This window comes from Tachyglossus aculeatus, chromosome 3 (genome assembly GCF_015852505.1).
Source record: "Tachyglossus aculeatus isolate mTacAcu1 chromosome 3, mTacAcu1.pri, whole genome shotgun sequence".
In the NCBI taxonomy this organism is placed as follows: domain Eukaryota; kingdom Metazoa; phylum Chordata; class Mammalia; order Monotremata; family Tachyglossidae; genus Tachyglossus; species Tachyglossus aculeatus.
In genome coordinates, this window is record NC_052068.1 from 67062685 (window position 1) to 67075519 (window position 12835).

General features: G+C 39.5%; 1 protein-coding gene across 7 annotated transcripts in view; it reads left to right on the forward strand.

Annotated features, from left to right (window-relative positions):
* CCSER2 (coiled-coil serine rich protein 2) overlaps positions 1-12835 on the forward strand; it is a 239519-nt gene that overhangs the window by 191217 nt on the left and 35467 nt on the right. For all 7 annotated transcript variants that reach the window (XM_038744236.1, XM_038744235.1, XM_038744238.1 and 4 more), the window contains 2 exons: positions 4309-4392; positions 11832-11918. In XM_038744236.1, the coding sequence (XP_038600164.1) occupies positions 4309-4392; positions 11832-11918 (171 nt within the window). The remainder of the gene's footprint in view (positions 1-4308; positions 4393-11831; positions 11919-12835) is intronic.

The window sequence follows — 12835 nt, forward strand, 5'->3', positions numbered from 1 at the left end:
ACTGTAGAGCCTGGAGTCCTCAAGGGGTTGGAGCAGTGGGGTAAGAACAGCCTAAAAGCTCCCTGTTTGGCATTGCTGCTTTAAATGATAAGAATTGCAGCCAGGATACCAAAATCCCACTTTCTTCATGAGGCCTTCCTTGACTAAGCCCTTATTTCCCCTTTTGTCTCTCCCTTATGCATCATCTGTGCCCTTGGGTCTGTAACTCTTAGCACTTGATATTGATCCCACTCTCAGCTCCACAGCACTTACATGCATAGCCATAATTTATGTAATATGTGGCCCATCCTCTAAAGTATAAACTCCTTGTGAATGTGTCTTCCAGCCCTGCTGTACTGTACTCTTCCAAACACTTAGTACAATGCTCTGCACACAGTAAGACCTCAATACATACCATCGATTGATTGATACTAGGATGATTGTAAATCTGAAGGTTGGACATTTAAGTTTTGGAAATGCCAAGCAGTTTTTAGGGTTTGATGATGTAATCAGTGTGACACATGGAGATTTTGTGGGCTTCACAGAGCATTTTTGATAAGGTTGTCAGTTTTCTACATGGATAATTGAATGTGAAATGGAAAACTGTCCCTTTAAGAGGGACTGAAGCAAGTTTATAGATGGTTTTTGAGCCTTCATTCACATTGGTGGTACAAATCTCCATAGAAAGAGTTCAGTTTGTAGATCTTGAATTTATTAGAACTTGTGCCAGCTTCTTAAATAGATTAAAAGGCAATTTAGGTACTAATTTATTTTATGGGGATTATTTTTTCTTTTCTGTCCCACAGCCCTCACTTATTAACTGAAATTAGAATTCAATTTAAGAAATGAGGTAACTTTTTTCCTACAACCATGTGCTGTTGCTGATTGGTCTTTATTATGTAAAATTAATCAGCAGGACTTGTCAAGAGTGCATTTGCGCCCTGGTTATTAACATCTTCTTCAGGTATACATTGAATTATATTGCACTGATCCAAATTACAGAGAAGCGTTTTCATCAGAAGAGCATTAGACCTCTTTTGTGTGCTCCCTAGGGTGCTGCAACTTACTTTCAGAAATCGTGGAGGGGGAAACAACTTCTCTAGTGCTAATTCTCTGCTGGAAACCATTTTTGGTGAATGATCGATCACTCCACGGCTGCTGGTTTTGCTCCCTCTCCTTAGTTCTCCAGGATTCCCCTCTCATGTGTGTTAGGGAGATGTGGAAGGGGATTGAGGCAGTGGTGGCCACGCTGATGGCAGAATCATTGACACCACCCAAAGATGCAGTTTATTGAAGGGGTTATGACATATTTTTTTTCCTACCTTTAACCCCCTTTAATGTCCCTCTGCAGACTCGTCAGCCCTATCTAACGTCTTCCCAGTATTAGAATCGGAGTCAATATGCTTAACTGAAAACATAATGAGCCGGGATATTTTATTTTCTACTTGAATATTTTCAAAATGTTTCTCCTTGAGGTACACCCAAATAAGGAATAGCACGTTTCAGTTTTTGGGAAAACATTCATTGAGTAAAATGCATTTAAGAAAAAAAACCTTTCTGTATAGCTTTTTGACTTATTGTAGGAGAGAGTCTGAATGGGTTCCAAAAATTGTCTTAACTATTGACCCTAAAAACTGACTTTATGCCATTCATTCCTTCAGTCGTATTTATTGAGTGCTTACTGTGTGCAGAGCACTATACTAAGCGCTTGGAAAGTACAATTCGGCAACAAATAGAGACAATCTCTACTCAGTGGGCTCACAGTCTAGAAACACCACATGGCTCATCTTTTCTTCCTCCCTATATCCCTACTCCTACACCCCACCTGTACAAAGCATTTGAATTGGGTGTCCTTAATCAGACCCGGACAAAGCATTTGAATTGGATATCCTTAGTCAAGCAATCAGTCAGTGATGTTTATTCAATGCTTGGGTGTCCTTAATCAGACCCGGACAAAGCATTTGAATTGGATATCCTTAGTCAAGCAATCAGTCAGTGGTGTTTATCGAATGCTTACTGTGTGCAGAGCATGGTACTAAGCATTTGGGAGTGTACAGTATAACAGAAGTGGTTGGTTCATTGCCTGCCCATAAGGAGCTTACAGTCTAGAGGACAGTGCTTTGCACATAGTAAGTGCTTAATAAATGCCATCATTATTATTATTAATAACTCCCCCACTCATTAAATGAGTCATATGGGGTTTAAAAGCAGAATGAATACAAAATGTTAAGCGATCTTCCCATCAGTGGCACCACCCAACTCATAACCAACACACTGCTTGAAAGGGATGGAGAAGCAGTGTGGCCTAATGGATAGAGCACAGGCCTGGGAGACTGAAGGACCTAGGTTCTAATCCCGGCTCTGCTACTTGTCTGCTATGTGATCTTGGGCAAGTCCCGTCACTTCTGTGCCTGTCACCTCATCTGTAAAATGGGGATTGACTGTGAGCTCCATGTGGGACATGGACTGTGTCCAACCTGATTAGCTTGTGTCTACCCCAGTATTTAGTATAGTACCTGGCACGTAGTAAGCATTTAACAAATACTATTAAAAAGAAATAGTATTCCTGTGGCCTCTGGATAGGTTTGTGGCTGTGGGCCTGTCCACCACAGCTCCACTTTGGACCCTGCCATGGGTCTCTCCTGTTGGAAGTCCTTGAGGACAGCTGGGTGATGATGGAGGTTGGGCCCCATGTGAGCTGGGGTTTTGCTTCCCCCTGCATGGTCTGGACCTATTTCAACGTGGCATCCCTACCTGTCACTTAGGAAAGATCTTTATTGCCCTGCCTTCCTCCTACCCACTTAGTCAAAGAGCATGAAATCAAGTGAGTCAGTTGAACCAATGGTATTTATTGAACACTTACTCTGTTCCCAGTCCTGTACCAGGTGCTTGGAAGAGAACTATACAGTAGAGTTGATAGACATATTCCCTGCCCCTAAGGAGTTCACAATACAGGGAGGGAGACAGCCATTAAAGTAAATTACTGATAGGGGAATGGCAGAGTTTAAGGTTATGTACATAAATTCTATGGAACTGGAATTGGGTGAGCGTAAAATGGTTACCGAGTACAAATCCAAATGCATTAGTAACTTAGAAGGGAGGGTGAAGAGGAGAAATGAGGGTGTTATTAGTGAAAGCCTCTTGGAGGAGGTGCTATTTTAGTAGGGCTTTGAAAGTGGGGAGAAAGGTGGATATGAGCAGGGAGGGAGTTCCAGGCCACAGAGAGGATGTGAGCGAAGAGTTGGGGGAGAGATAGACAAGATCAAAGAGACATGCTCAGTAGAAAGAGCACGGGCTTTGGAATCAGCAGTCATGGGTTCAAATCACGGCTCCACCCATTGTCAGCTGTGTGACTTCGGACAAGTCACCTAACTTCTCTAAGCCTGTTACCTCATCTGTAAAATGGGGATGAAGACTGTGAGCCCCCCATGGGACAACCTGATCACCTTGTAACCTCTCCAGCACTTAGAACAGTGCTCTGCACATAGTAAGCGCTTAATAAATGCCATCATTATTTACTATTATTATTAGAGAAGCAAACTGTGAAGGCTGGGTTGGAGTATGTAGTTGAGTTATGAGTACAGATCTCTCTGAGTGAGTTTGGTTACACTCCCTGAGCAGGGATTCAGGGATCCTCTCCACCTATGGCCTTTAGCTGTGTCTCTAGTTGTTTTTTTTAATACATGTGCGTCTCTCTCCTTGTGGTTTCTCCACAGCTTCTCTGAGGTGGACTTTTCGTCAGTGGAAAGTCCTTTTTTCCTGTTCCCAGATAGATATCATCATCATCATCATCAATCGTATTTATTGAGCGCTTACTATGTGTACAGCACTGTACTAAGCGCTTGGGAAGTACAAATTGGCAACATATAGAGACAGTCCCTACCCAACAGTGGGCTCACAGTCTAAAAGGGGGAGACAGAGAACAAAACCAAACATACTAACAAAATAAAATAAATAGAATAGATATGTACAGGTAAAATAAATAAATAAATAAATAGGGAAATAAATATGTACAAACATATATACATATATACCCATATCTGACCCTAACTGCCTGAGCCATTCCCAAACAGGAGTAAAAATCACTCTGGCTAACAGCTGTTTGTTAAACACTTGGGTTAAAAAAATGCTTAGTCAGTGATGAGATTGAGCAGATTTTTAATTGAAGTTTTAGGACAATCACAGAGTTTCATGCTATCATTGGCATCTAGTACAACTGATGATCAAAAATTGGCTTCATATCTTTAACTCAATTTAAACTTTAATTTTGGATATTGTGGACATAATTATTCAGCAGAAAAATAGACAATCTTCCTTTTCTCTTTGCAGAATGATGAAAGTGACTCATTTCAAGAAATCCAAATCTCCTTGCCTCCAAGTCCAGAAGTAGAGGATGTTGATCCTGTGTATAAGGTAGGGTCGGTGGTATTGTGTTTTTATTTAAACTATTGCTTATACTAAATGTTTGATAACCCATGAATGCACAGGTTAGAATACTTTGTAACTTCTACATTGAATAAATTATAAAATATTTGCGAATGAGACCATTACTCTCTTTTTGCAAGACTAATAGGTAATTCATTGCTCTTCCCAGTTTCCAATCTGCTTTGCTTGCATGCTGCTTTGGTTGTCCTGACTGTTTCTAGGCTATAAACTCCTTGTGGGCAGAGTACATGTCTACCAGTTCTATTATGTTGTACTCTCCCAAGAGCGCAGTACAGTGTTCTGCACACGGTAAATGCTCAATCAGTATGATCAACTTATCGATTAACGTTAATCTGGGACACTCCCCTGACTCCTGACCCATAGATCAAAATTACTTCTTCAATAGGAAAAGTCCTTGTTCTGGGAATTGACTCTAAAGCTGCAGGACAAGAGAGATGAGCCTAATTATGTGCATGTGAGAGGGACATACTGCCCAGTTATTGCTGGCCATGGCACCAGAAATCTCCCTTTCTCTTCAGGCTCTTGTCTAGCAGGCACTATTTTATCTTTCCTCACCCAACCCTCCTGTAATCATGTGCTTCTGTTCACATCCCTGTTTCTTACTCATATATGAGGCACAATTCTGGATAATTCTGGTGAAAATCAGGTATCCAACCTTGGTTCAGGAACAGACCTCCTACTTAATAATACTTAAAATATTAGTTACAATATTTTCTCATTACATCATGCTAGCTTGTACAGTTTTGATGGAATACTATAACCAAGAGCATTTACCCTTGTTATAACCTGAATTTCAAAATGTTCAGCACTTCTGAACATTCAAATATACCCAAAGTGTGGAGAGCTGATAAATAGTGAAAATCTTATCTCTTCCACCTCTCAGCTTTAGGATTCTAAGGAGGATCTTTCTCCAGATCTTTGCTCCACTTGCCTTTAAGACTTTCTGAATAGTTGCCCACTTTGCATGATCCACCTTCTGGCATATATCTTCAAGACAAAAAATGGAAACAGAACCTCAGATCATCCTATCTAAAGGGCCCTAAGATGATTTCATTTTAAAATAGTTGGTACATGTTTGCTCTGTGAAAGTGAAGAATACTGTGTGTTCATTTTTGTGACCCTCGCTGACCTGCAGACTAATTGGAGATTGAATAGTGACACCTTTACCTATATATATATGAAATGTCTTTTCCAATCATGGAGAGGTAATTAGTTGTATCCTTCTATAGAGTACCCAAGGATCAATCATTTCTATGCTTATCTCTGGTAATCTTCATAAAACAATCGGCCAAGAATGAAACAGTAAAAGTATCGTGGCTCAGTGGAAAGAGCAAGGGCTTGGGAGTCAGAGGTCATGGGTTCAAATCCCGGTTCCGCTGCTTGTCAGCTATGTGACTTTGGGCAAGTCACTTCACTTCTCTATGCCTCAGTTACCTCATCTGTAAAATGAGGATTAAGATTATGAGCCCCACGTGGGACAACCTGATCACCTTGTATCCTCCCCAGCACTTAAAACAGTGCTTTGCACATAGTAAGGGCTTCATAAATGCCAAAATGATTAAATTATTATTATTACTGATATTTTTAGGGCAACTAGAAGCTGGTGCCAAGTTAGATATTGAAAGTATCAAGCTATCACCTTCTTCTTGGTGAACCTAAGAATACGATAATCGTCAGACTTGGTGAAATCAGGGTTTGATATAGGCCATTATTTTTTTCTCTTATAGTAGCACCAGAAGATCTTGCATGCTTATTTATATTAATGCCTATCTCCCCGTCTAGACTGAAGACTTGCTGTGGGCAGAGAATGTGTCTGTTATATTGTCCTCTCCCAAGCACTTAGTACAGTACTTTGCACATAGTAAGCGCTCAATAAATAGTCTCATATTTAAGGGTGTCTATATGAGTGATTTCTGACTTAGGAAGTTTGGAGTTAAACCAAATAGCACTTACACTTATAAATTCACACCCTGTTTCAGCTTTACAACACTAGTTTTCCCTCTGATACTAGTTCTGAGGTGGTGGGCATTGGGAGTATACAGGAGCAGGAGGAAAGTGGAGAAGCAGTTTTGAAAGCCATGATGGAGTAAAGGAGAAATGAGGGTCGAGGGAGAAAGGAACAGAAAAGGCCAGAGAGTGGTGGGGTGTTAATCTAATTGCTAGGGAGGGTTGAAGTACCCGTTTTGCTTCAGATGAAGTAAAAATCAAATGTTTTCCTGGAACCTTTCTGATTAAATATAAAGAAATTAACTTAGTTATACTACTCATCTGCAACTGCGTACACAATTCTGGTTTTTCATTCATTCATTCAAACGTATTTATTGAGCGCTCACTGTGTGCACAGCACTGTACTAAGCACTTGGGAAGCACAAGTTGGCAATATATAGAGATGGTCCCTACCCAACAGCGGGCTCACAGTCTAGAAGGGGGAGACAGAAAACAAAACAAAACATATTAACAAAATAAATAGAATATGTAAATATGTACAAGTTAAATAAATAGAGTAATAAATCTGTACAAACATATATACAGGTGCTGTGGGGAGGGGAAGGCGGTATGGCAGGGGGGACGGGGAGGTTTTTGAAAAAATAGGGTATCTGACCATCGTTCAGAGACCATTGCTTCATTTAATAATCATTTAAGAAAATTGGTTTTCACTTCCAACACTGACTTAAGGCACAATTTTCAGGAATCCGTTGTCATTAGTCTGAGGACTGTCTGTACTTCCAACATTCCTAAATTTTCCTGCTAATAATCCATTCTGTACCCAATTTCCATGAATTTATCAACTTTTATTGAACCTAATGAGTTTTTTCTACCCACACAAACCGCTCATGATAATGAATTGTGTTTCCCTTTTTCATTGTTCTGCCATGTCTAGATAAAATTTGTGTGGGCATTTATTACACTTCGTTAAGCTCAGTTCTAGGTGAAGTGGGCAAATTTAGTTGACTCACAACTTAACTTAAAAAAATTGTTCCCAATATGTCTTTGAAAAGCTCATTTAAGCCCTCTTCTTCCTGCCCTTTCTTTCGCACTTGTGACAAACCTGCAAAGGGAATTGTATCGGTAAAAGTTTAGTTGATAATTTATCTTACAGCATAGCCAAGTGGAAAGAGCATGAGCTTGAGAGTTAGAAGGCCTGGGTTCTAATCCTGGCTCTGCCATTTGTGTGCTCTGTGACCTTGGACAAGTCACGTATCTTCTCGTTTCTCAATTCCCTCATCTATAAAATGAGGATTAAGACTGTGAGCCCCAAGATTGAGATGGACTGAGTCCAACCTGATTACCTTGTATCTACACCAGTGCTTAGTACAGTGCCCAACACATAGTAAGCGCTTAACAGATGCCATTTCCCTCTACACTAAACTCCTTCTGGGAAGGGAACATGTCTACCAACTCTCTTATACACTCCCAAATGTGTAGTACAGTGCTCTGCACACAATCAGCACTCAATAAATAGGATTGATTGATATTACCAGGCCGAATAAGAAATTCAGAAGTGAGTAGAGTTGTCCAGTGTACCTTTGCTCAAATTATCTTCCCTAGATCTCTCACCTTCTCTCTAAATCTACCCCTTCCACCTGTGCTTCTGACCCCATCCCTTCATGCCTTTTTAAAACACTCTCCCCCTCCCTTCTTCCCTCTGTGACTGCTAACTTCAGCTGTTCACTCTCTAGTGGCTTCTTCCCCACTGCTTTCAAACATGCTTATGGATCCCTTTTCCTAAAAACCCCTCCCTTGACCCCCTCCAGATATCACCCCATCTCTCTCCTACTATTTCTTGAGGAAGTTGTTTATACCCACTCTCTCCACTTCGTATCCCCCAGTCCTCTCCTAGATCCCCTCCAATCTGGCTTCCGCCCCCTTCATTTCACAGAAACAGGCCTCTCTAAGGTAAGCAATGACTTTCTTCGCTCCAAATCTGATGGCCTCTACTCCATCATAATCCTCCTAGACCTCTCAACCATCTATGACATGGTAGACCACCCCCTTCTCATTGAAACCGTTTCCAGCCTTGGATTCAGTGACTCTGTCCTCTCTTGTTTCTCCTCGTATCTCTGACTGCTCCTTCTCAGTCTCTTTTGCTGGTTTCTCTGCCTCTCACCCTCTGACAGTAGCGGTCCTTCAAGGCTCAATTCTAGATCCCCTTCCATCCCCCTCTACACCCACTCCCTTGGAGAATGCATTTGCTCCCATGGCTTCAGTTACCAAGCATGTAGATTTGGGAATCATCTGTGTAGAGATGGTAGTTGAAGCCATGGGAATGAATTAGTTAGAGGGAGTGGGTATAGGTGGAGCATAGTAGGGGACCCAGAATTGAGCCTTGAAGGACTCCCAGTGTTAGAAGGAGGGAAACAAAAGAGGAGGAGGAGGAGAAGAGCCTGCAAAAGAAACTGAGGAGTGGCTAGAAACACAGGAAGAGAACCAGAAAAGGACAGTGTCAGTGAAGTCAAGGTTGGATAACATTTTAAGGGGAAGGGGGTAGTCCACAATGTTTTTACTTTCAGAACAGCTACCAGTACTTATCTTTCTGGTTTTTTGTTTGAGATCCAATGGGGCCAAGGCAAAAATCTTAGGGCCAGGCCATAGGCCTTTATAGCTTGATAAAATTCTTGGTCGCAAGCTATCTTCTCCTGTTCCCAACTTTACTCACCTTTGAATTCATACAGCAATGGTAGAGCATGGGCCTGGGAGTAAGAAGGCCCTGGGTTCTCATCTCAGCTCTGCCACTTGTCTGCTTGTGACCTGGGGCAAGTCACTTAACTTCTCTGGGCCTCATTTACCTCATCTGTAAATTAGGAATTAAAACTGTAAACCCTGGGATATGGACTGTGTCCAACCTGATCACGTTCTAGGAACCCCAGTGCTTAATACAGTGCCTGGCAATTGATAAATGCTTAACAAATACTATATAAAACCAAAAAAAAAGATATTTTCCTTGAAAATATGATTTTATCATGAATGGTTGTATCATGTGGTACTTTTTCCCTTTAGATGTATGTGATATAAATTGGGTTCCATTCCAAAACCTCTAGAAAACTTTGCAATTCCTGTATATGCTATATACTGCTACATTGTGTCACAAAATTACTGTTTAATTTTGTTCAGTAATTCAAAGCATAATGTCACAAAATTAAATGAGGAGTTATATTTATGAGTTTGTCAAGGTGTCTGAAATGGTACACAGTTGTTCTGCTGATTGGGGTAATGGTTTTTTCAATTTTAGTGAAGACTCTTTCCAATTTAGTTGAACCCTAGCCTTTTACATAAAGTTCCTTGTTGCAGGTCAACTCCTCCCTGTGATCTCAAATTTGAACTCCTTTCATCCTCAGATTCATCTGCTTTTCTTTAATGCAAGATGCCTTTTTTCCCAAATCTAATCTGGTGGTAGAGAGACCATACCTTTTTCATCTCTTCAGGCATTTTGCAGTGGTACATTAGATTTTCAAGGTGTCAAATGATAAAAGTTCCCATCCCAGTTGTTTGTGTTGTGGGTGGCTTTAACCTGGGATATGTAACATACCAGAATGATTGTATCTCTGGTTTATATTTAGCATGGGTTGGCTGCACCCTGCCTGTGCTTGTAGTAGAACATTGTTATAGTTTAATTATATGTTGTTATGGTTTGCTGTTCTCAGGGAGGACCAGGTCCTTTAATGCCCAACGAGTTACGATTGCAAAAATAAAAGTTTTGTAAATATGAAGATTAGCATTGTCCCACCTAGTGGAAAGAGCACAGATCTGGGTTCTAATTCCAGTTCTGTTTCATGTCCTCTAGACTGTGAGTTCATTATGACTAGGGAATGTGTCTGCTAATTCTGTCATATTCAAGTGCTTAGTACAATGCTCTGCACATTGTAAGCACTCAGTAAATTCCATTGATTGATATCTGTGGGGTGACTTTGGGCAAGTCACTTCAGTTCTCTGTGACTCAGTTATCTCATCTGTAAAATAGGGATTAAGACTGTACACCCCATGTCAGACATGGATGTCCAGCCTGATTATCATGTATCTACCCCAGTGCTTAGTACAGAGTAAGCGCTTAACAAATAATGTTAAAAATATAAAAAAACCCAAACACTGCAGACCATTCTCATGGGCTTTGTTGCAAAGTGTCGTAGAGTGTCGAAATTCTGTCTGAATCATTGCTTAGTTTTAGTATTTCCCTTTCTTGTGCTTGCTTACATCTTGTATGTATTAGAGCAGTGTTTGAAATGTCCTTACACCTTTTGAAATGTGTTGTCTTTGAACCCAATTCCAAGGAAATCCTTTGCTAATAGTTAACTTCATGAGGGCTTTTTAAAGTAGTAGATAAAAGCACGCATCAGGGAATTTAACTCATCCAATACACCTATCATCTAAAAAGAGATTACTCAACAATGCCTATGTGTAAAACTATTAGAGTGGATTGCCCTTTGAAGCACCTAATAAGTGATGAAAGGAAAAATATTTTTCTTTATGTTTTCCCATATTTCCTTTATATGTAATCTGACTTGCATTATTATCAAGATTAAAACCCACCAGGCTTTAGAGTTATTTTGGTGGGGTTTTTTTTGTTTGTTTTGGTTTTCTTTTTCTTCTGTCTGCATGTCTTGTTCCTTCTAGATCACTCCCAAATAATAATTGGAACTAAATGCCCTATTTGTACAGCAGATCGGTCATTCTAAATTGAGAATATGTGGTTTAGTGGCTATCTAGACAAAACCTGTTAGAACATAAAACCCAATTTCAAGATCAGATTTTATTGTCAAGTGTTTACTCTTTACTGTGAACTCTGTGTCAAGTTGCCTATTGCACCTGTAGCTTCCCTTGTTTTTGGTTAGGCAAACCAGACTATAGATATTAATTTGGAGCCCTGTGGTAAATATTTGTCTCCTCCGTGATTGAGTAACCCTGTAATTGAGGGAATGTAGATAATATGGAGAATTATAATGGCACTTAAAGCCTTTTCCTTCATAAACATAACTTGGTGTGAATATGATGGTCATTAAACTCTACTTAGTTCTGTTTCAGAAAAACTTATTATGTTAGTGAATTTTCTCCACCTAATTTAGAATATGTTTTTGGTAAATACATATTTCCTTCAGAAACATGACATGGTGTAAATATGATGGTTGCCAGATTGTACTTAGTCCTGTTTCTCTAAGAAAGACTTATAGTGTTAATGAATTTTCTCCCCCTAATTTAAAGATATGTTTTTGGCACATATATGTGCATGGCAGGAAGATAAAACGAAATATTCACTTTTTATGGGAGATCTTTTTCATCATTAATGCTTATTTTCTTACTGGGATTTCAGCACCATTTGATTTACAGCTTCACAGGAAGATACAAAATGATATTGAACTACCTCCCTCCTCTGCCCAGAAAATTCATATTGTCACTATTTTCTATTATGCTAGACTGAAGATCTCCTAAATGAGATAAAGCAGCTTAAAGAAGAAGTGAAGAAAAAAGATGAAACAATTAAACAATTAGAGCATCAGCTTGTAAGTATTTCCATGAACCCTCTAGATGGATACTTTTACAGAAAAGATGTGAGCTCTCATACGAGGGTATATTTTTATAACTCCCTTGATGAAATTCTGGGCTAGGATTTGACTTCAAATTTTTTCTTTTCCCCTGTCAGGAACGTGAGGTTTTTAATTTCGACATTTTAATTTAGCAAGACCCTATCTCTATAGTTCAATTTTCAGTCAAGAGGTGAAAATCAAATATTAAGAATGAAATTTTGACTTTTGGGGCATCCAGGAAACATGTCTACCAACTCTGTTACATTACACTCTCCCTAGGCTTTTAGTACAGTGTTCTACATACACTAAGTGCTCAATAAATACTATTGACTGATTGATCCCAGATTTATGGAACAAGATTGACTATCTGTGGCACTGATGAGTTTTTAAATTTTCAACAATTTCTAATCTGTAATTTCCCAAGGCAAGGGTTTGCCTCAACAGCACTGTTGGTAATTTAGAGAATTATTTATCTTATCAATAGGTAAGTGTTTTGATAAACATCAGATTGATAAACTAAACCAATTTTTCATATGCAATATTGACAGCACTTTCTTTCTCCCTCATAGAATCATTCTCGATTATTGAAGGGGCCTCTGTTGCTCAGGGGATGTGACAAAAAAATGTGTAAATATGCTTATTTGGCAATATGCCATAAGGAAAAATAGCTACCGAGAGCCCCTAGGCAGAAAAAAAAATTAAGCAGTTAATAGATTTTAAAAAGGGCATATAATTTTAATGAGGGAAGTCTTTCCTTTACTTTAGTTTTAAACAAAAGTAATCATTAGTGGTGATTTGTGGGTATCACTGTTGCTAATAACACATTAAACTGTTAAATTTCCTTCCCAATCCCAAACCAGGCTCAGCAATTTCCGTTCCTAGTTTGCTTTTGA